The sequence below is a fragment of the Dendropsophus ebraccatus genome, chromosome 5 (genome assembly GCF_027789765.1).
Source record: "Dendropsophus ebraccatus isolate aDenEbr1 chromosome 5, aDenEbr1.pat, whole genome shotgun sequence".
Taxonomy (NCBI): Eukaryota; Metazoa; Chordata; class Amphibia; order Anura; family Hylidae; genus Dendropsophus; species Dendropsophus ebraccatus.
Window position 1 is genome coordinate 2438389 of NC_091458.1, and position 23181 is coordinate 2461569.

The window sequence follows — 23181 nt, forward strand, 5'->3', positions numbered from 1 at the left end:
CCCCCAGGACATATGATGCTGCGGGATATTAGTACCCAGGTGCATAACTTTACATTTATCCACATTGAACCTCATTTGCCAAGTGGACGCCCAAACACTCAGAGTGTCTAAGTCATCCTGTAACATCTGCACATCCTCCATAGACTACTGTACTACAAGGCCTGTAACATCTGCACATCCTCCATAGACTGTACTGTACTACACAGCCTGTAACATCTGCACATCCTCCATAGACTGTACTACAAAGCCTGTAACATCTGCACATCCCCCATAGACTGTACTGTACTACAAAGCCTGTAACATCTGCACATCCTCCATAGACTGTACTGTACTACAAAGCCTGTAACATCTGCACATCCTCCATAGACTGTACTGTACTACAAAGCCTGTAACATCTGCACATCCTCCATAGACTGTACTGTACTACAAAGCCTGTAACATCTGCACATCCTCCATAGACTGTACTACACATCCTGTAACATCTGCACATCCTCCATAGACTGTACTGTACTACACATCCTGTAACATCTGCACATCCTCCATAGACTGTACTGTACTACACAGCCTGTAACATCTGCACATCCTCCATAGACTGTACTGTACTACAAAGCCTGTAACATCTGCACATCCTCCATAGACTGTACTGTACTACAAAGCCTGTAACATCTGCACATCCTCCATAGACTGTACTGTACTACACATCCTGTAACATCTGCACATCCTCCATAGACTGTACTGTACTACACAGCCTGTAACATCTGCACATCCTCCATAGACTGTATTGTACTACACAGCCTGTTACATCTGCACATCCTCCATAGACTGTATTGTACTACAAAGCCTGTTACATCTGCACATCCTCCATAGACTGTATTGTACTACACAGCCTGTTACATCTGCACATCCTCCATAGACTGTACTGTACTACACAGCCTGTAACATCTGCACATCCTCCATAGACTGTACTGTACTACACATCCTGTTACATCTGCACATCCTCCATAGACTGTACTGTACTACACAGCCTGTTACATCTGCACATCCTCCATAGACTGTACTGTACTACAAAGCCTGTAACATCTGCACATCCTCCATAGACTGTACTGTACTACAAAGCCTGTAACATCTGCACATCCTCCATAGACTGTACTGTACTACACATCCTGTAACATCTGCACATCCTCCATAGACTGTATTGTACTACACAGCCTGTAACATCTGCACATCCTCCATAGACTGTACTGTACTACACATCCTGTAACATCTGCACATCCTCCATAGACTGTACTACAAAGCCTGTAACATCTGCACATCCTCCATAGACTGTACTGTACTACACAGCCTGTAACATCTGCACATCCTCCATAGACTGTACTGTACTACAATGCTTGTAACATCTGCACATCCTCCATAGACTGTATTGTACTACACAGCCTGTTACATCTGCACATCCTCCATAGACTGTACTGTACTACACAGCCTGTAACATCTGCACATCCTCCATAGACTGTACTGTACTACAAAGCCTGTAACATCTGCACATCCTCCATAGACTGTACTGTACTACAAAGCTTGTAACATCTGCACATCCTCCATAGACTGTATTGTACTACACAGCCTGTTACATCTGCACATCCTCCATAGACTGTATTGTACTACACAGCCTGTTACATCTGCACATCCTCCATAGACTGTATTGTACTACACAGCCTGTAACATCTGCACATCCTCCATAGACTGTACTGTACTACACAGCCTGTTACATCTGCACATCCTCCATAGACTGTACTGTACTACAAAGCCTGTAACATCTGCACATCCTCCATAGACTGTACTGTACTACACATCCTGTAACATCTGCACATCCTCCATAGACTGTACTGTACTACAAAGCCTGTAACATCTGCACATCCTCCATAGACTGTACTGTACTACAAAGCCTGTAACATCTGCACATCCTCCATAGACTGTACTGTACTACAAAGCCTGTAACATCTGCACATCCTCCATAGACTGTATTATACTACAAAGCCTGTAACATCTGCACATCCTCCATAGACTGTACTGTACTACACATCCTGTAACATCTGCACATCCTCCATAGACTGTACTGTACTACAAAGCCTGTAACATCTGCACATCCTCCATAGACTGTACTGTACTACAAAGCTTGTAACATCTGCACATCCTCCATAGACTGTATTGTACTACACAGCCTGTAACATCTGCACATCCTCCATAGACTGTATTGTACTACACAGCCTGTTACATCTGCACATCCTCCATAGACTGTATTGTACTACACAGCCTGTTACATCTGCACATCCTCCATAGACTGTACTGTAAACCAGTTCAGTACATTACATGTGTTAGCAGCACTGGCCCCACCCACCTCAGCACTGGCCCCACCCACCTCAGCACTGGCCCCACCCACCACAGCTCCATCCTCTTCTTTTGTATATACAGAACTGAAGAAGCCATTCAGTAACTCCGCTTTCTCCTGATCCCCAGTTATTACCTCCCCGTCGCCATTATTTAGGGCTCCTACATGCTCTGACCTTGGTTTTTTTGCATTAATATATTTGAAGAATTTTTTGTTGTTTCTTTTGCTATCTATGGCCTCTGCCTTTCATTGTGGATTATTGGTGATTTTATTACATTTTTACAGGTTTTGTTGACTTCTTTGTAATGTGTAAAGGCTAAAGCTGCCCCCTCTGATCTGTATACAGCTGACCCCTCTGATCTGTACTGTATACAGCTGCCCCCTCTGATCTGTACTGTATACAGCTGCCCCCTCTGATCTGTACTGTATACAGCTGACCCCTCTGATCTGTACTGTATACAGCTGACCCCTCTGATCTGTACTGTATACGGCTGACCCCTCTGATCTGTACTGTATACACCTGCCCCCTCTGATCTGTACCGTATACAGCTGACCCCTCTGATCTGTACCGTATACAGCTGACCCCTCTGATCTGTATTTGTTGAATGCCCCTTTTTTCTCATTTATAGCCCCTCTAACCTCGGTTGTCGCCATGTTGGATTTTAACCGTTTATACTTGTTCCCCATAGGAATATATTTGGCAGTACAGTTATTTAATGTGGATTTGCAGATTTCCCATTTATTAGCTGCATCAGTATGTGACAGCAGCCGCTCCCAGTCTCAGTCCCAGTCCCTATATTGTGGTCACTATTCCCCAGGTGTTCATGGACAGTGACATCCCCAACCAGCTCAGCGGTGTTAGAAATAACCAGATCCGGCAGCCATCACTTCTAGTCGGCTCCTCCACAAACTGGCCCAGAAAATTATCCTGCAGGAGGGTAAGAAATTCCCTCCCCTTTGTGGATTTAGCTGAATCGTGACCCCAATCTATATCTGGGTAGTTGTCCCCATTACCACTACTGTCCCCTCCCGGGCAGCCCGCTCTATTTGTCTATTCAACTGGCCATCTATCTCCTCAGTAATGTTGGGGGGTCTATAGATTACACCAAGAATAATTTTTCACTCTTTACCTCCTTCTGTAGTTCTACCCATAATGCTTCCACATCATCACAGTCATCACAGTCATCGCCCACTATTGCATCTGTTACACTCACTTTAATATCATTTCTGACATACAGACATACTACTCCTCCTGCCCACCCTGTCCTTATACCATACAGACATACTACTCCTCCTGCCCACCCTGTCCTTATACCATACAGACATACTCCTCCTCCTGCCCGCCCTGTCCTTATACCATACAGACATACTCCTCCTCCTGCCCACCCTGTCCTTATACCATACAGACATACTCCTCCTCCTGCCCACCCTGTCCTTATACCATACAGACATACTCCTCCTCCCCCTGCCCACCCTGTCCTTATACCATACAGACATACTCCTCCTCCTGCCCACCCTGTCCTTATACCATACAGACATACTCCTCCTCCCCCTGCCCACCCTGTCCTTATACCATACAGACATACTACTCCTCCTGCCCACCCTATCCTTATACCATACAGACATACTCCTCCTCCCCCCTGCCCACCCTGTCCTTATACCATACAGACATACTCCTCCTCCTCCTGCCCACCCTGTCCTTATACCATACAGACATACTCCTCCTCCCCCTGCCCACCCTGTCCTTATACCATACAGACATACTCCTCCTCCTCCTGCCCACCCTGTCCTTATACCATACAGACATACTCCTCCTCCCCTTCTGCCCACCCTGTCCTTATACCATACAGACATACTCCTCCTCCTCCTGCCCACCCTGTCCTTATACCATACAGACATACTCCTCCTCCCCCTGCCCGCCCTGTCCTTATACCATACAGACATACTCCTCCTCCCCTTCTGCCCACCCTGTCCTTATACCATACAGACATACTCCTCCTCCTCCTGCCCACCCTGTCCTTATACCATACAGACATACTCCTCCTCCCCTCCCCCTGCCCACCCTGTCCTTATACCATACAGACATACTCCTCCTCCTCCTCCTGCCCGCCCTGTCCTTATGCCATACAGACATACTCCTCCTCCCCCTGCCCATCCTGTCCTTATACCATACAGACATACTCCTCCTCCTGCCCGCCCTGTCCTTATACCATACAGACATACTCCTCCTCCCCCTGCCCACTCTGTCCTTATACCATACAGACATACTCCTCCTCTCCCTGCCCACCCTGTCCTTATACCATACAGACATACTCCTCCTCCTCCTGCCCACCCTGTCCTTATACCATACAGACATACTCCTCCCCCTGCCCACCCTGTCCTTATACCATACAGACATACTCCTCCTCCTGCCCACCCTGTCCTTATACCATACAGACATACTCCTCCTCCCCTTCTGCCCACCCTGTCCTTATACCATACAGACATACTCCTCCTCCTCTTGCCCACCCTGTCCTTATACCATACAGACATACTCCTCCTCCCCCTGCCCGCCCTGTCCTTATACCATACAGACATACTCCTCCTCCTCCTGCCCACCCTGTCCTTATACCATACAGACATACTCCTCCTCCCCTCCCCCTGCCCACCCTGTCCTTATACCATACAGACATACTCCTCCTCCCCCTGCCCACCCTGTCCTTATACCATACAGACATACTCCTCCTCCCCCTGCCCACCCTGTCCTTATACCATACAGACATACTCCTCCCCCTGCCCACCCTCTCCTTATACCATACAGACATACTCCTCCTCCTCCTCCTGCCCGCCCTGTCCTTATACCATACAGACATACTCCTCCTCCCCCTGCCCATCCTGTCCTTATACCATACAGACATACTCCTCCTCCTGCCCGCCCTGTCCTTATACCATACAGACATACTCCTCCTCCTCCTGCCCACCCTGTCCTTATACCATACAGACATACTCCTCCCCCTGCCCACCCTGTCCTTATACCATACAGACGTACTCCTCCTCCTCCTGCCCACCCTGTCCTTATACCAAACAGACATACTCCTCCTCCCCCTGCCCACCCTGTCCTTATACCATACAGACATACTCCTCCTCCCCTCCCCCTGCCCACCCTGTCCTTATACCATACAGACATACTCCTCCCCTGCCCACCCTGTCCTTATACCATACAGACATACTCCTCCTCCTCCTGCCCACCCTGTCCTTATACCATACAGACATACTCCTCCTCCTGCCCACCCTGTCCTTATACCATACAGACATACTCCTCCTCCTGCCCGCCCTGTCCTTATACCATACAGACATACTCCTCCTCCTCCTGCCCACCCTGTCCTTATACCATACAGACATACTCCTCCCCCTGCCCACCCTGTCCTTATACCATACAGACATACTCCTCCTCCTCCTCCTGCCCGTCCTGTCCTTATACCATACAGACATACTCCTCCTCCCCCTGCCCACCCTGTCCTTGTACCATACAGACATACTCCTCCTCCCCCCTGCCCACCCTGTCCTTATACCATACAGACATACTCCTCCTCCTCCTCCTGCCCGCCCTGTCCTTATACCATACAGACATACTCCTCCTCCTGCCCACCCTGTCCTTATACCATACAGACATACTCCTCCTCCCCCTGCCCACCCTGTCCTTGTACCATACAGACATACTCCTCCTCCCCCTGCCCACCCTGTCCTTATACCATACAGACATACTCCTCCTCCTCCTCCTGCCCGCCCTGTCCTTATACCATACAGACATACTGCCCGCCCTGTCCTTATACCATACAGACATACTCCTCCTCCTCCTGCCCACCCTGTCCTTATACCATACAGACATACTCCTCCTCCCCCTGCCCACCCTGTCCTTATACCATACAGACATACTCCTCCTCCCTGCCCACCCTGTCCTTATACCATACAGACATACTCCTCCTCCCTTCTGAACAATGTAAATCCCTGACTATTGACAGCCCAGTCATGTGAGGAGTCCAGCCATGTCTCAGTCACACCAACCACATCAATGGACTCCTCCAGCACCCAGGCCTCCAGCTCCCCCATCTTGCTGCTAGACTTCTGGCATTAGTGACCATACACTTTATATTACCATCGTCTTTAACCCCTTCATTATAAGAAATGGGATTTATTACAGTGCTGTGACTACAATCATCCCCACTGCTCATCTGCAACATATGGATCTCCCTATCCACTGGTCTTATCCTCCCCCCACAGGACCCTTCTCCCTATCCACTGCTCTTATCCTCCCCCACAGGACCCTTCTCCCTATCCACTGCTCTTATCCTCCCCCACAGGACCCTCCTCCCTATGCACTGCTCTTATCCTCCCCCCTCCCCCCCACAGGACCCTTCTCCCTATCCACTGCTCTTATCCTCCACCACAGGACCCTCCTCCCTATCCACTGCTCTTATCCTCCCCCTCCCCCCCACAGGACCCTTCTCCCTATCCCCTGCTCTTATCCTCCCCCACAGGACCCTTCTCCCTATCCACTGCTCTTATCCTCCCCCACAGGACCCTTCTCCCTATCCACTGCTCTTATCCTCCCCCCACAGGACCCTTCTCCCTATCCACTGCTCTTATCCTCCCCCACAGGACCCTTCTCCCTATCCACTGCTCTTATCCTCCCCCACAGGACCCTCCTCCCTATGCACTGCTCTTATCCTCCCCCTCCCCCCCACAGGACCCTTCTCCCTATCCACTGCTCTTATCCTCCACCACAGGACCCTCCTCCCTATCCACTGCTCTTATCCTCCCCCCACAGGACCCTTCTCCCTATCCACTGCTCTTATCCTCCCCCCACAGGACCCTTCTCCCTATCCACTGCTCTTATCCTCCCCCCACAGGACCCTTCTCCCTATCCACTGCTCTTATCCTCCCCCCCCCCCCCCCACAGGACCCTTCTCCCTATCCACTGCTCTTATCCTCCCCCACAGGACCCTTCTCCCTATCCACTGCTCTTATCCTCCCCCTCCCCCCACAGGACCCTTCTCCCTATCCACTGCTCTTATCCTCCCCCCCTCCCCCACAGGACCCTCCTCCCTATCCACCGCTCTTATCCTCCCCCCACAGGACCCTTCTCCCTATCCACTGCTCTTATCCTCCCCCCACAGGACCCTTCTCCCTATCCACTGCTCTTATCCTCCCCCCACAGGACCCTTCTCCCTATCCACTGCTCTTATCCTCCCCACAGGACCCTCCTCCCTATCCACTGCTCTTATCCTCCCCCACAGGACCCTTCTCCTATCCACTGCTCTTATCCTCCCCCACAGGACCCTTCTCCCTATCCACTGCTCTTATCCTCCCCCCACAGGACCCTTCTCCCTATCCACTGCTCTTATCCTCCCCCCACAGGACCCTTCTCCCTATCCACTGCTCTTATCCTCCCCCACAGGACCCTTCTCCCTATCCACTGCTCTTATCCTCCCCCCCCCCACAGGACCCTTCTCCCTATCCACTGCTCTTATCCTCCCCCCCCCCCCCCCCAGGACCCTTCTCCCTATCCACTGCTCTTATCCTCCCCCCCACAGGACCCTTCTCCCTATCCACTGCTCTTATCCTCCCCCACAGGACCCTTCTCCCTATCCCCTGCTCTTATCCTCCCCCACAGGACCCTTCTCCCTATCCACTGCTCTTATCCTCCCCCTCCCCCCACAGGACCCTTCTCCCTATCCACTGCTCTTATCCTCCCCCACAGGACCCTTCTCCCTATCCACTGCTCTTATCCTCCCCCCACAGGACCCTTCTCCCTATCCACTGCTCTTATCCTCCTCCCCACAGGACCCTTCTCCCTATCCACTGCTCTTATCCTCCCCCCCACAGGACCCTTCTCCTTATCCACCGCTCTTATCCTCCCCCCACAGGACCCTTCCCCCTATCCACTGCTCTTATCCTCCCCCCCCCCACAGGACCCTTCTCCTTATCCACTGCTCTTATCCTCCCCCACAGGACCCTTCTCCCTATCCACTGGTCTTATCCTCCCCCACAGGACCCTTCTCGCTATCCACTGCTCTTATCCTCCCCCCACAGGACCCTTCTCCCTATCCACTGCTCTTATCCTCCCCCCACAGGACCCTTCTCCCTATCCACTGCTCTTATCCTCCCCCCCACAGGACCCTTCTCCCTATCACCTGCTCTTATCCTCCCCCACAGGACCCTTCTCCCTATCCACTGCTCTTATCCTCCCCCCACAGGACCCTTCTCCCTATCCACTGCTCTTATCCTCCCCCACAGGACCCTCCTCCCTATCCACTGCTCTTATCCTCCCCCCACAGGACCCTTCTCCCTATCCACTGCTCTTATCCTCCCCCCACAGGACCCTCCTCCCTATCCACTGCTCTTATCCTCCCCCCACAGGACACTTCTCCCTATCCACTGCTCTTATCCTCCCCCACAGGACCCTTCTCCCTATCCACTGCTCTTATCCTCCCCCACAGGACCCTTCTCCTTATCCACTGCTCTTATCCTCCCCCACAGGACCCTTCTCCCTATCCGCTGCTCTTATCCTCCCCCACAGGACCCTCCTCCCTATCCACTGCTCTTATCCTCCCCCTCCCCCCACAGGACCCTTCTCCCTATCCACCGCTCTTATCCTCCCCCCACAGGACCCTTCTCCCTATCACCTGCTCTTATCCTCCCCCCACAGGACCCTTCTCCCTATCCACTGCTCTTATCCTCCCCCCACAGGACCCTTCTCCTTATCCACTGCTCTTATCCTCCCCCACAGGACCCTCCTCCCTATCCACTGCTCTTATCCTCCCCCACAGGACCCTTCTCCCTATCCACTGGTCTTATCCTCCCCCACAGGACCCTTCTCGCTATCCACTGCTCTTTTCCTCCCCCACAGGACCCTTCTCCCTATCCACTGCTCTTATCCCCCCACAGGACCCTTCTCCCTATCCACTGCTCTTATCCCCCCACAGGACCCTTCTCCCTATCCACTGCTCTTATCCTCCCCCCACAGGACCCTTCTCCCTATCCACTGCTCTTATCCTCCCCCCCACAGGACCCTTCTCCCTATCACCTGCTCTTATCCTCCCCCACAGGACCCTTCTCCCTATCCACTGCTCTTATCCTCCCCCCACAGGACCCTTCTCCCTATCCACTGCTCTTATCCTCCCCCACAGGACCCTCCTCCCTATCCACTGCTCTTATCCTCCCCCCACAGGACCCTTCTCCCTATCCACTGCTCTTATCCTCCCCCCACAGGACCCTCCTCCCTATCCACTGCTCTTATCCTCCCCCCACAGGACACTTCTCCCTATCCACTGCTCTTATCCTCCCCCACAGGACCCTTCTCCCTATCCACTGCTCTTATCCTCCCCCACAGGACCCTTCTCCTTATCCACTGCTCTTATCCTCCCCCCACAGGACCCTCTCCCTATCCGCTGCTCTTATCCTCCCCCACAGGACCCTCCTCCCTATCCACTGCTCTTATCCTCCCCCCCTCCCCCCACAGGACCCTTCTCCCTATCCACCGCTCTTATCCTCCCCCACAGGACCCTTCTCACTATCCACTGCTCTTATCCTCCCCCACAGGACCCTTCTCCCTATCCACTGCTCTTATCCTCCCCCCACAGGACCCTTCTCCCTATCCACTGCTCTTATCCTCCCCCCACAGGACCCTTCTCCCTATCCACTGCTCTTATCCTCCCCCCCCCCCACAGGACCCTTCTCCCTATCCACTGCTCTTATCCTCCCCCCACAGGACCCTTCTCCCTATCCACTGCTCTTATCCTCCCCCCACAGGACCCTTCTCCCTATCCACTGCTCTTATCCTCCCCCACAGGACCCTTCTCCCTATCCACTGCTCTTTTCCTCCCCCACAGGACCCTTCTCCTTATCCTCCCCCACAGGACCCTTCTCCCTATCCACTGCTCTTATCATCCTCCCCCCCCCCCCCCACAGGACCCTCCTCCCTATCCACTGCTCTTATCCTCCCCCTCCCCCCACAGGACCCTTCTCCCTATCCACCGCTCTTATCCTCCCCCACAGGACCCTTCTCACTATCCACTGCTCTTATCCTCCCCCACAGGACCCTTCTCCCTATCCACTGCTCTTATCCTCCCCCCACAGGACCCTTCCCCCTATCCACTGCTCTTATCCTCCCCCCCCCCCCCCACAGGACCCTTCTCCCTATCCACTGCTCTTATCCTCCCCCCACAGGACCCTTCTCCCTATCCACTGCTCTTATCCTCCCCCCACAGGACCCTTCTCCCTATCCACTGCTCTTATCCTCCCCCACAGGACCCTTCTCCCTATCCACTGCTCTTTTCCTCCCCCACAGGACCCTTCTCCTTATCCTCCCCCACAGGACCCTTCTCCCTATCCACTGGTCTTATCCTCCCCCCACAGGACCCTTCTCCCTATCCACTGCTCTTATCCTCCCCCCACAGGACCCTTCTCCCTATCCACTGCTCTTATCCTCCCCCCACAGGACCCTTCTCCCTATCCACTGCTCTTATCCTCCCCCACAGGACCCTTCTCCCTATCCACTACTCTTATCCTCCCCCTCCCCCCACAGGACCCTTCTCCCTATCCACTGCTCTTTTCCTCCCCCCACAGGACCCTTCTCCCTATCCCCTGCTCTTATCCTCCCCCACAGGACCCTTCTCCCTATCCACTGTTCTTATCCTCCCCCACAGGACCCTTCTCCCTATCCACTGCTCTTATCCTCCCCCCACAGGACCCTTCTCCCTATCCACTGCTCTTATCATCCTCCCCCCCCCCCCCCCACAGGACCCTCCTCCCTATCCACTGCTCTTATCCTCCCCCTCCCCCCACAGGACCCTTCTCCTTATCCACTGCTCTTATCCTCCCCCACAGGACCCTTCTCCCTATCCACTGCTCTTATCCTCCCCCACAGGACCCTTCTCCTTATCCACTGCTCTTATCCTCCCCACAGGACCCTTCTCCCTATCCACCGCGCTTATCCTCCCCCCCACAGGACCCTTCTCCTTATCCACTGCTCTTATCCTCCCCCCCCCCCCCACAGGACCCTTCCCCCTATCCACTGCTCTTATCCTTCCCCCACAGGACCCTTCTCCTTATCCACTGCTCTTATCCTCCCCCACAGGACCCTTCTCCCTATCCACCGCTCTTATCCTCCCCCACAGGACCCTTCTCCCTATCCACCGCTCTTATCCTCCCCCACAGGACCCTTCTCCCTATCCACTGCTCTTATCCTCCCCCACAGGACCCTTCTCCTTATCCACTGCTCTTATCCTCCCCCAGAAGACCCTTCTCCCTATCCACTGCTCTTATCCTCCCCCACAGGACCCTTCTCCCTATCCACTGCTCTTATCCTCCCCCACAGGACCCTTCTCCTTATCCACTGCTCTTATCCTCCCCCCACAGGACCCTTCTCCCTATCCCCTGCTCTTATCCTCCCCCCACAGGACCCTTCTCCCTATCCACTGCTCTTATCCTCCCCCCACAGGACCCTTCTCACTATCCACTGCTCTTATCCTCCCCCCACAGGACCCTTCTCCTTATCCACTGCTCTTATCCTCCCCCACAGGACCCTTCTCCCTATCCACTGCTCTTATCCTCCCCCCACAGGACCCTTCTCCCTATCCACTGCTCTTATCCTCCTCCCCCCACAGGACCCTTCTCCCTATCCACCGCTCTTATCCTCCCCCACAGGACCCTTCTCCCTATCCACTGCTCTTATCCTCCTCCCCACAGGACCCTTCTCCCTATCCACTGCTCTTATCCTCCCCCACAGGACCCTTCTCCCTATCCACTGCTCTTATCCTCCCCCTCCCCCCACAGGACCCTTCTCCCTATCCACTGCTCTTATCCTCCCCCCACAGGACCCTTCTCCCTATCCACTGCTCTTATCCTCCCCCACAGGACCCTTCTCCCTATCCACTGCTCTTATCCTCCCCCACAGGACCCTTCTCCCTATCCACTGCTCTTATCCTCCCCCCCACAGGACCCTTCTCCCTATCCACTGCTCTTATCCTCCCCCCACAGGACCCTTCTCCCTATCCACTGCTCTTATCCTCCCCCCACAGGACCCTTCTCCCTATCCACTGCTCTTATCCTCCCCCTCCCCCCACAGGACCCTTCTCCCTATCCACTGCTCTTATCCTCCCCCACAGGACCCTTCTCCCTATCCACTGCTCTTATCCTCCCCCCACCCCCCCCCCTCCCCCACAGGACCCTTCTCCCTATCCACTGCTCTTATCCTCCCCCCCCTCCCCCACAGGACCCTTCTCCCTATCCACTGCTCTTATCCTCCCCACAGGACCCTTCTCCCTATCCACTGCTCTTATCCTCCCCCACAGGACCCTTCTCCTTATCCACTGCTCTTATCCTCCCCCCACAGGACTCTTCTCCCTATCCACTGCTCTTATCCTCCCCCACAGGACCCTTCTCCCTATCCACTGCTCTTATCCTCCCCCTCCCCCCCACAGGACCCTTCTCCCTATCCACTGCTCTTATCCTCCCCCCACAGGACCCTTCTCCCTATCCACTGCTCTTATCCTCCCCCCACAGGACCCTTCTCCCTATCCACTGCTCTTATCCTCCCCCCCACAGGACCCTTCTCCCTATCCACTGCTCTTATCCTCCCCCACAGGACCCTTCTCCCTATCCACTGCTCTTATCCTCCCCCCCAAAGGACCCTCCTCCCTATCCACTGCTCTTATCCTCCCCCACAGGACCCTTCTCCCTATCCACTGCTCTTATCCTCCCCCTCCCCCCACAGGACCCTTCTCCTTATCCACTGCTCTTATCCTCCCCCCACAGGACCCTTCTCCCTATCCACTGCTCTTATCCTCCCCCCCCCACAGGACCCTTCTCCTTATCCACTGCTCTTATCCTCCCCCCCCCCACAGGACCCTTCTCCTTATCCACTGCTCTTATCCTCCCCCTCCCCCCACAGGACCCTTCTCCCTATCCACTGCTCTTATCCTCCCCCTCCCCCCACAGGACCCTTCTCCCTATCCACTGCTCTTATCCTCCCCCCACAGGACCCTTCTCCCTATCCACTGCTCTTATCCTCCCCCACAGGACCCTTCTCCCTATCCACTGCTCTTATCCTCCCCCCACAGGACCCTTCTCCCTATCCACTGCTCTTATCCTCCCCCCCCCCACAGGACCCTTCTCCTTATCCACTGCTCTTATCCTCCCCCTCCCCCCACAGGACCCTTCTCCCTATCCACTGCTCTTATCCTCCCCCTCCCCCCACAGGACCCTTCTCCCTATCCACTGCTCTTATCCTCCCCCCACAGGACCCTTCTCCCTATCCACTGCTCTTATCCTCCCCCACAGGACCCTTCTCCCTATCCTCTGCTCTTATCCCCCCCCACAGGACCCTTCTCCCTATCCACTGCTCTTATCCTCCCCCCACAGGACCCTTCTCCCTATCCACTGCTCTTATCCCCCCCACAGGACCCTTCTCCCTATCCACTGTTCTTATCCTCCCCCCACAGGACCCTTCTCCCTATCCACTGCTCTTATCCTCCCCCACAGGACCCTTCTCCCTATCCACTGCTCTTATCCCCCCCCAGGACCCTCCTCCCTATCCACTGGTCTTATCCTCCCCCCACAGGACCCTTCTCCCTATCCACTGCTCTTATCCTCCCCCCACAGGACCCTTCTCCCTTTCCACCGCTCTTATCCTCCCCCACAGGACCCTTCTCCCTATCCACTGCTCTTATCCTCCCCCACAAGACCCTTCTCCCTATCCACTGCTCTTATCCTCCCCCCCACAGGACCCTTCTCCCTATCCACTGCTCTTATCCTCCCCCTCCCCCCCACAGGACCCTTCTCCCTATCCACTGCTCTTATCCTCCCCCCCACAGGACCCTTCTCCCTATCCACTGCTCTTATCCTCCTCCCCCCCAGGACCCTTCTCCCTATCCACTGCTCTTATCCTCCCCCTCCCCCCACAGGACCCTTCTCCCTATCCACTGCTCTTATCCTCCTCCCACAGGACCCTTCTCCCTATCCACTTCTCTTATCCTCCCCCACAGGACCCTTCTCCCTATCCTCTGCTCTTATCCTCCCCCACAGGACCCTTCTCCCTATCCACTTCTCTTATCCTCCCCCACAGGACCCTTCTCCCTATCCTCTGCTCTTATCCTCCCCCACAGGACCCTTCTCCCTATCCACTTCTCTTATCCTCCCCCACAGGACCCTTCTCCCTATCCACTGCTCTTATCCTCCCCCACAGGACCCTTCTCCCTATCCACTGCTCTTATCCTCCCCCCACAGGACCCTTCTCCCTATCCACTGCTCTTATCCTCCCCCCACAGGACCCTTCTCCCTATCCACTGCTCTTATCCTCCCCCCACAGGACCCTTCTCCCTATCCACTGCTCTTATCCTCCCCCCACAGGACCCTTCTCCCTATCCACTGCTCTTATCCTCCCCCCCCACAGGACCCTCCTCCCTATCCACTGCTCTTACCCTCCCCCTCCCCCCACAGGACCCTTCTTCCTATCCACTGCTCTTATCCTCCCCCCACAGGACCCTTCTCCTTATCCACTGCTCTTATCCTCCTCCCACAGGACCCTTCTCCCTATCCACTGCTCTTATCCTCCCCCCACAGGACCCTTCTCCCTATCCACTGCTCTTATCCTTCCCCACAGGACCCTTCTCCTTATCCACTGCTCTTATCCTCCCCCACAGGACCCTTCTCCTTATCCACTGCTCTTATCCTCCCCCCACAGGACCCTTCTCCCTATCCACTGCTCTTATCCTCCCCCCACAGGACCCTTCTCCCTATCCACTGGTCTTATCCTCCCCCACAGGACCCTTCTCCCTATCCACTGCTCTTATCCTCCCCCCACAGGACCCTTCTCCCTATCCACTGCTCTTATCCTCCCCCTCCCCCCACAGGACCCTTCTCCCTATCCACTGCTCTTATCCTCCCCCCACAGGACCCTTCTCCCTATCACCTGCTCTTATCCTCCCTCCCCCTCCCCCCACAGGACCCTTCTCCCTATCCACTGCTCTTATCCTCCCCCACAGGACCCTTCTCCTTATCCACTGCTCTTATCCTCCCCCACAGGACCCTTCTCGCTATCCACTGGTCTTATCCTCCCCCCACAGGACCCTTCTCCCTATCCACTGCTCTTATCCTCCCCCCACAGGACCCTTCTCCCTATCCACTGCTCTTATCCTCCCCCACAGGACCCTTCTCCCTATCCACTGCTCTTATCCTCCCCCACAGGACCCTTCTCCCTATCCACTGCTCTTATCCTCCCCCACAGGACCCTTCTCCTTATCCACTGCTCTTATCCTCCCCCACAGGACCCTTCTCCCTATCCACTGCTCTTATCCTCCCCCACAGGACCCTTCTCCCTATCCACTGCTCTTATCCTCCCCCACAGGACCCTTCTCCCTATCCACTGCTCTTATCCTCCCCCACAGGACCCTTCTCCTTATCCACTGCTCTTATCCTCCCCCACAGGACCCTTCTCCCTATCCACTGCTCTTATCCTCCCCCACAGGACCCTTCTCCCTATCCACTGCTCTTATCCTCCCCCCACAGGACCCTTCTCCCTATCCACTGCTCTTATCCTCCCCCCCCCCCCCACAGGACCCTTCTCCCTATCCACTGCTCTTATCCTCCCCCTCCCCCCACAGGACCCTTCTCCCTATCCACTGCTCTTATCCTCCTCCCCACAGGACCCTTCTCCTTATCCTCCCCCCACAGGACCCTTCTCCCTATCCACTGCTCTTATCCTCCTCCCCACAGGACCCTTCTCCTTATCCTCCCCCCACAGGACCCTTCTCCCTATCCACTGGTCTTATCCTCCCCCACAGGACCCTTCTCACTATCCACTGCTCTTATCCTCCCCCCACAGGACCCTTCTCCCTATCCACTGCTCTTATCCTCCCCCACAGGACCCTTCTCCCTATCCACTGCTCTTATCCTCCCCCACAGGACCCTTCTCCCTATCCACTGCTCTTATCCTCCCCCTCCCCCCACAGGACCCTTCTCCCTATCCACTGCTCTTATCCTCCTCCCCACAGGACCCTTCTCCTTATCCTCCCCCCACAGGACCCTTCTCCCTATCCACTGCTCTTATCCTCCTCCCCACAGGACCCTTCTCCTTATCCTCCCCCCACAGGACCCTTCTCCCTATCCACTGCTCTTATCCTCCTCCCCACAGGACCCTTCTCCTTATCCTCCCCCCACAGGACCCTTCTCCCTATCCACTGGTCTTATCCTCCCCCACAGGACCCTTCTCACTATCCACTGCTCTTATCCTCCCCCCACAGGACCCTTCTCCCTATCCACTGCTCTTATCCTCCCCCCACAGGACCCTTCTCCCTATCCACTGCTCTTATCCTCCCCCACAGGACCCTTCTCCCTATCCACTGCTCTTATCCTCCCCCTCCCCCCACAGGACCCTTCTCCCTATCCACTGCTCTTATCCTCCTCCCCACAGGACCCTTCTCCTTATCCTCCCCCCACAGGACCCTTCTCCCTATCCACTGCTCTTTTCCTCCCCCCACAGGACCCTTCTCCCTATCCACTGCTCTTATCCTCCTCCCCACAGGACCCTTCTCCTTATCCTCCCCCCACAGGACCCTTCTCCCTATCCACTGGTCTTATCCTCCCCCCACAGGACCCTTCTCCCTATCCACTGCTCTTATCCTCCCCCACAGGACCCTTCTCCCTATCCACTGCTCTTATCCTCCCCCCCCCCCCCACAGGACCGTTCTCCCTATCCACTGCTCTTATCCTCCCCCACAGGACCCTTCTCCCTATCCACTGCTCTTATCCTCCCCCACAGGACCCTTCTCCCTATCCACTGCTCTTATCCTCCCCCACAGGACCCTTCTCCCTATCCACTGCTCTTATCCTCCCCCCACAGGACCCTTCTCCCTATCCACTGCTCTTATCCTCCCCCTCCCCCCCACAGGACCCTTCTCCTTATCCACTGGTCTTATCCTCCCCCCACAGGACCCTTCTCCCTATCCACTGCTCTTATCCTCCCCCACAGGACCCTTCTCCCTATCCACTGCTCTTATCCTCCCCCCCCCCCCCCACAGGACCGTTCTCCCTATCCACTGCTCTTATCCTCCCCCACAGGACCCTTCTCCCTATCCACTGCTCTTATCCTCCCCCACAGGACCCTTCTCCCTATCCACTGCTCTTATCCTCCCCCCACAGGACCCTTCTCCCTATCCACTGGTCTTATCCTCCCCCCACAGGACCCTTCTCCCTATCCACTGCTCTTATCCTCCCCCCACAGGACCCTTCTCCCTATCCACTGCTCTTATCCTCCCCCCACAGGACCCTTCTCCTTATCCACTGCTCTTATCCTCCCCCACAGGACCCTTCTCCCTATCCACTGGTCTTATCCTCCCCCACAGGACCCTTCTCCCTATCCACTGCTCTTATCCTCCCCCCCCCCCACAGGACCCTTCTCCTTATCCACCGCTCTTATCCTCCCCCCACAGGACCCTTCTCCTCCCTCCTCAATGTTCTGTCCCCTCTCTAACCTATCTGCCACTATATTACACACTACATTGTCCTCCCTCCACATCCCTAGTTTAAAACCCCCTCCACCCCTTCTAGGATTCTCTCCCCCAGCACAGCGGACCCCCTTCCATTAAGGTGCAAATTATCTGCGGAAAATAGTTTGTATCCTAATGAAAATTCAGCCCAGTGCTCTAACACCCCAAACCCTTCTTCTCTACACCATGACTTGAGCCATGCATTTACCTCCCGCAGCTCCCGCTGTCTTTCCTGCGATGCGCATGGCACAGGCAGTATTCCAGAGAATACCACCTTGGAGGTCCTTCTCTTCAACTTAGCACCTAGTTCTTTAAAATTATTTTTAATAGACCTCCACCTACCTTGTATCCTGTCATTGGTTCCCACATGGACCATGACAGCTGGGTAATCCCCAGCCCCCCCCCAAGTAATTTATCCACCCTTTCCACCACATGCCGAACCCTGGCACCAGGGAGACAGCAAACCATTCGGTTGAGGGGGTCTTCGCGACAAATTATTCTATCCATCTTCCTGATTATAGAATCCCCTACAACCACTAACTGTCTAGGCCTACCTACATTACCATCCCCCACTACTAGCTGTCCTACCTACATTACCATCCCCCCACTACTAGCTGTCCTACCTACAATACCATCCCCCCACTACTAGCTGTCCTACCTACAATACCATCCCCCCACTACTAGCTGTCCTACCTACAATACCATCCCCCCCACTACTAGCTGTCCTACCTACATTACCATCCCCCACTACTAGCTGTCCTACCTACATTACCATCCCCCCACTACTAGCTGTCCTACCTACAATACCATCCCCCCACTACTAGCTGTCCTACCTACAATACCATCCCCCCACTACCAGCTGTCCTACCTACAATACCATCCCGCCCCACCACCACTAACTGTCTAGGCCTACCTACAATACCATCCCGCCCCACCACCACTACCAGCTGTCCTACCTACAATACCATCCCGCCCCACCACCACTACCAGCTGTCCTACCTACAATACCATCCCGCCCCACCACCACTACCAGCTGTCCTACCTACAATACCATCCCCCCACTACTAGCTGTCCTACCTACAATACCATCCCTCCCACTACTAGTTGGACTGTTCCCCCGGCTGTTAGGGAGAACAGGTTCCACTAGAGCTGCCATTTCTGACACAGACGTCCTTGCATCATCACCTAACTTGGCACTTTTGCTTGGGCATACAGTAGGAGAAGTGGCCTTCCTTTTCTTGGATCCCTTACAGGTCCCTCTAACTACATTAACCCAGCTACTTACTTGGGCCTCCTGATCTATATCACCACCCTCCATCTCTAACCCACTAACCTCCTGCTCAGTGAGCCGAAGTTCCCTCTCAAGGTGGCCAAGTTCCCTCAGTGTTGCAATCTGCTTCTCCAGATCTCTAACTCGAGCTTCTAGATGGGCAACATGCTCACATCTGTCACAGCGGTCGTCACCCTGGAACTCCTGCTCCAGTTGTGCGTACATGCGGCAGACTGCGCACTGAATGAATCCTTCCATCTCGCCGGCCATCATCCTCAGTGCAACAAAAACAGTGAAAAAGAAAGAGACTCAGCACTTACCACAACTTGTAACTCCTCTTTAAACTCCACTTATTCTCAACCACTTGTCAGCAACCACAGTGAGTGCTGAGCCTTGATTTAAGCACCTGAGATCAATTAACCCCCCCCCCCCCAGGCGCAGAGCAGACCAGAGGGAAAAAAAAACTGTTTGGACCTGTTTAACTTAGCAGCTATGCTACTAGCTATCTATGCACTGCAGCAATGCACACCACACAACTGCACAAAAACAACAATATATCAGTCACTCCAAACCCACTGAGTCACCAGCAACTCCTCTTTAAACTCCACTTATCTCAACCACTTGTCAGCAACATGTATGTGTAGTGTATGACATGTGATGTATGTGTAGTGTATGACATGTGATGTATGTGTAGTGTATGACATGTGATGTATGTGTAGTGTATGACATGTGATGTATGTGTAGTGTATGACATGTGATGTGTGTGTAGTGTATGACGTGATGTGTGTGTAGTGTATATTGTTATATAGTGTATGACATGTAATGTATTGTATGACGGAATGTATGTGTAGTGTATGACATGTGATGTGTGTAGTTTATGAGGTATGATGTCGCTGTGTATAACTCTCTGATTATGATCACAGGGACTTTGCCTATGTAGCAAGAGACAAGCTGACACAGCTGCTGAAGTGTCACGTGTTTCGGTGTGAGGTGCCTGCCAAGGCCATAGCGACGGGTCTGCACGCGGTCTGCTCCCGGGTAAGTCATAGAGGGTACATAGGGTGCTGAGGGTCTCCCAATCCCCTGAGCCCACACTAACCCTGTAATATTACCTGCAGATAATGGCCGAGAGACGGAGCACGCGATCTCTTATGGACAGCCTCTTCCTGGACCAGTCCCGACTGGTGGACGTCCCATTCCAAGGTGAGAGGACCCCCGTGTCATGTCCAGACCCCCGTGTCAGTGACTTCATGTCAGGACCCCTATGTCGTGTCGGGACCCCTATGTGTGTGTTGGGGGGTGGGCTGCTGTTTATCATTCTGAGTCTGTTCGTTCTCCTTCCAGTTGAGTTTCCGGCCCCAAAGAATGAGCTAGTCCAGCGCTTCCAGGTCTTCTACTTGGGCAATGTGTCCGTTACCAAACCTGTGGGTAAGACCTGGGGTCAATACTGTGACCACATGCCCAGCCTAAAGACCACCATCAGTGACCACCAACAGTGACCACCTGTCCTTCCCAGTAACCCCCCCCCCCCCTGTGCCAGAGACCACCAACAGTGACCACCTGCCCAGCCCAGCCCCCCCCCCCCCCACAATGATATAGGTATCCCCTGTGTAGCCTCCTTCTGGTCACATGGTTAGGGATGGGTTATGTGGTGGAGGTCAGAGGTGGAGGCTCAAGGTATGGAGGTTGATGCTGTTCCTGTCTCCTTTAGGAATGGACGTCATCAATAACACCTTGCAGAGCGCTCTGAGCAGCGACCGTGCTGGCTGGACCCCCGTCACCGTTAATGTGGCCTCTGCCACCGTGACCGTCTTACATCAGCAGGTGACGTCTAACTGAGCTCATTGTGCTCATTGGCTCTGAGCTATCACATGACCGGCCCACTGTGTACACATGGGATGAGTTGCTTCCTTACATGTCCAGTTAACACTTCTAGGGGTCTCGATCAGTCCCAGACCCCAGCACACACAGTGACACCGAGCAGGAGGCAGAGAGCGCCATACATTGTGTAGGGGCTAGGCTGAGGTACTGCAGCCCAACGGCTTTAAAGTGAATAAACGGTGATGTGCAGTGGCGCGGCCTGGCCACTACATGGCGCTGTCTGCCTCCTGCTCTCACCCTGTACACCATGGCCACTGTGGTCACCTCTCACCCTGTACACCATGGCCACTGTGGTCACCTCTCACCCTGTACACCATGGCCACTGTGGTCACCTCTCACCCTGTACACCATGGCCACTGTGGTCATCTCTCACCTCCTGTACACCATGGCCACTGTGGTCACCTCTCACCCTGTACACCATGGCCACTGTGGTCACCTCTCACCCTGTACACCATGGTCACTGTGGTCATCTCTCACCTCCTGTACACCATGGTCACTGTGGTCATCTCTCACCTCCTGTACACCATGGCCACTGCGGTCATCTCTCACCTGTACACCATGGTTACTGTGGTCATCTCTCACCCTGTACACCATGGCCACTGTGGTCATCTCTCACCTCCTGTACACCATGGCCACTGTGGTCATCTCTCACCTCCTGTACACCATGGCCACTGTGGTCATCTCTCACCTCCTGTACACCATGGCCACTGTGGTCATCTCTCACCTCCTGTACACCATGGCCACTGCGGTCATCTCTCACCTGTACACCATGGTTACTGTGGTCATCTCTCACCCTGTACACCATGGCCACTGTGGTCATCTCTCACCTCCTGTACACCATGGCCACTGTGGTCATCTCTCACCTCCTGTACACCATGGCCACTGCGGTCATCTCTCACCTCCTGTACACCATGGCCACTGTGGTCATCTCTCACCTGTACACCATGGCCACTGTGGTCATCTCTCACCTGTACACCATGGCCACTGTGGTCATCTCTCACCTGTACACCATGGCCACTGTGGTCATCTCTCACCTGTACACCATGGCCACTGTGGTCATCTCTCACCTGTACACCATGGCCACTGTGGTCATCTCCTATCCTGTACACCATGGCCACTGTGGTCATCTCCTATCCTGTACACCATGGCCACTGAGGTCATCTCTCACCTGTACACCATGGCCACTGTGGTCATCTCTCACCTGTACACCATGGCCACTGTGTTCATCTCTCACCCTGTACACCATGGTTACTGTGGTCATCTCTCACCTCCTGTACACCATGGCCACTGTGGTCATCTCCTATCCTGTACACCATGGCCACTGTGGTCATCTCTCACCTCCTGTACACCATGGCCACTGCGGTCATCTCTCACCTGTACACCATGGCCACTGTGTTCATCTCTCACCTGTACACCATGGCCACTGTGGTCATCTCTCACCTGTACACCATGGCCACTGTGGTCATCTCTCACCTCCTGTACACCATGGCCACTGTGGTCATCTCTCACCCTGTACACCATGGCCACTGTGGTCACCTCTCACCCTGTACACCATGGCCACTGTGGTCATCTCTCACCTCCTGTACACCATGGCCACTGTGGTCATCTCTCACCTCCTGTACACCATGGCCACTGTGGTCACCTCTCACCTCATGTACACCATGGCCACTGTGGTCATCTCTCACCTCCTGTACACCATGGCCACTGTGGTCATCTCTCACCTGTACACCATGGCCACTGTGGTCATCTCTCACCTGTACACCATGGCCACTGTGGTCATCTCCTATCCTATACACCATGGCCACTGTGGTCATCTCCTATCCTGTACACCATGGCCACTGTGGTCATCTCTCACCTCCTGTACACCATGGCCACTGTGGTCATCTCTCACCTCCTGTACACCATGGCCACTGTGGTCATCTCTCACCTCCTGTACACCATGGCCACTGTGGTCATCTCCTATCCTGTACACCATGGCCACTGCGGTCATCTCTCACCTGTACACCATGGCCACTGTGGTCATCTCTCACCTCCTGTACACCATGGCCACTGTGGTCATCTCCTATCCTGTACACCATGGCCACTGCGGTCATCTCTCACCTCCTGTACACCATGGCCAC

General features: G+C 54.5%; 1 protein-coding gene across 1 annotated transcript in view; it reads left to right on the plus strand.

The window, feature by feature from the left end:
- Positions 1 to 23181, plus strand: part of APBB1 (amyloid beta precursor protein binding family B member 1) — a 65747-nt gene that overhangs the window by 37415 nt on the left and 5151 nt on the right. The window contains exons 9-12 of the mRNA XM_069969300.1: positions 20104 to 20218; positions 20299 to 20383; positions 20525 to 20608; positions 20892 to 21004. Coding sequence (XP_069825401.1) covers positions 20104 to 20218; positions 20299 to 20383; positions 20525 to 20608; positions 20892 to 21004 — 397 coding nt within the window. The remainder of the gene's footprint in view (positions 1 to 20103; positions 20219 to 20298; positions 20384 to 20524; positions 20609 to 20891; positions 21005 to 23181) is intronic.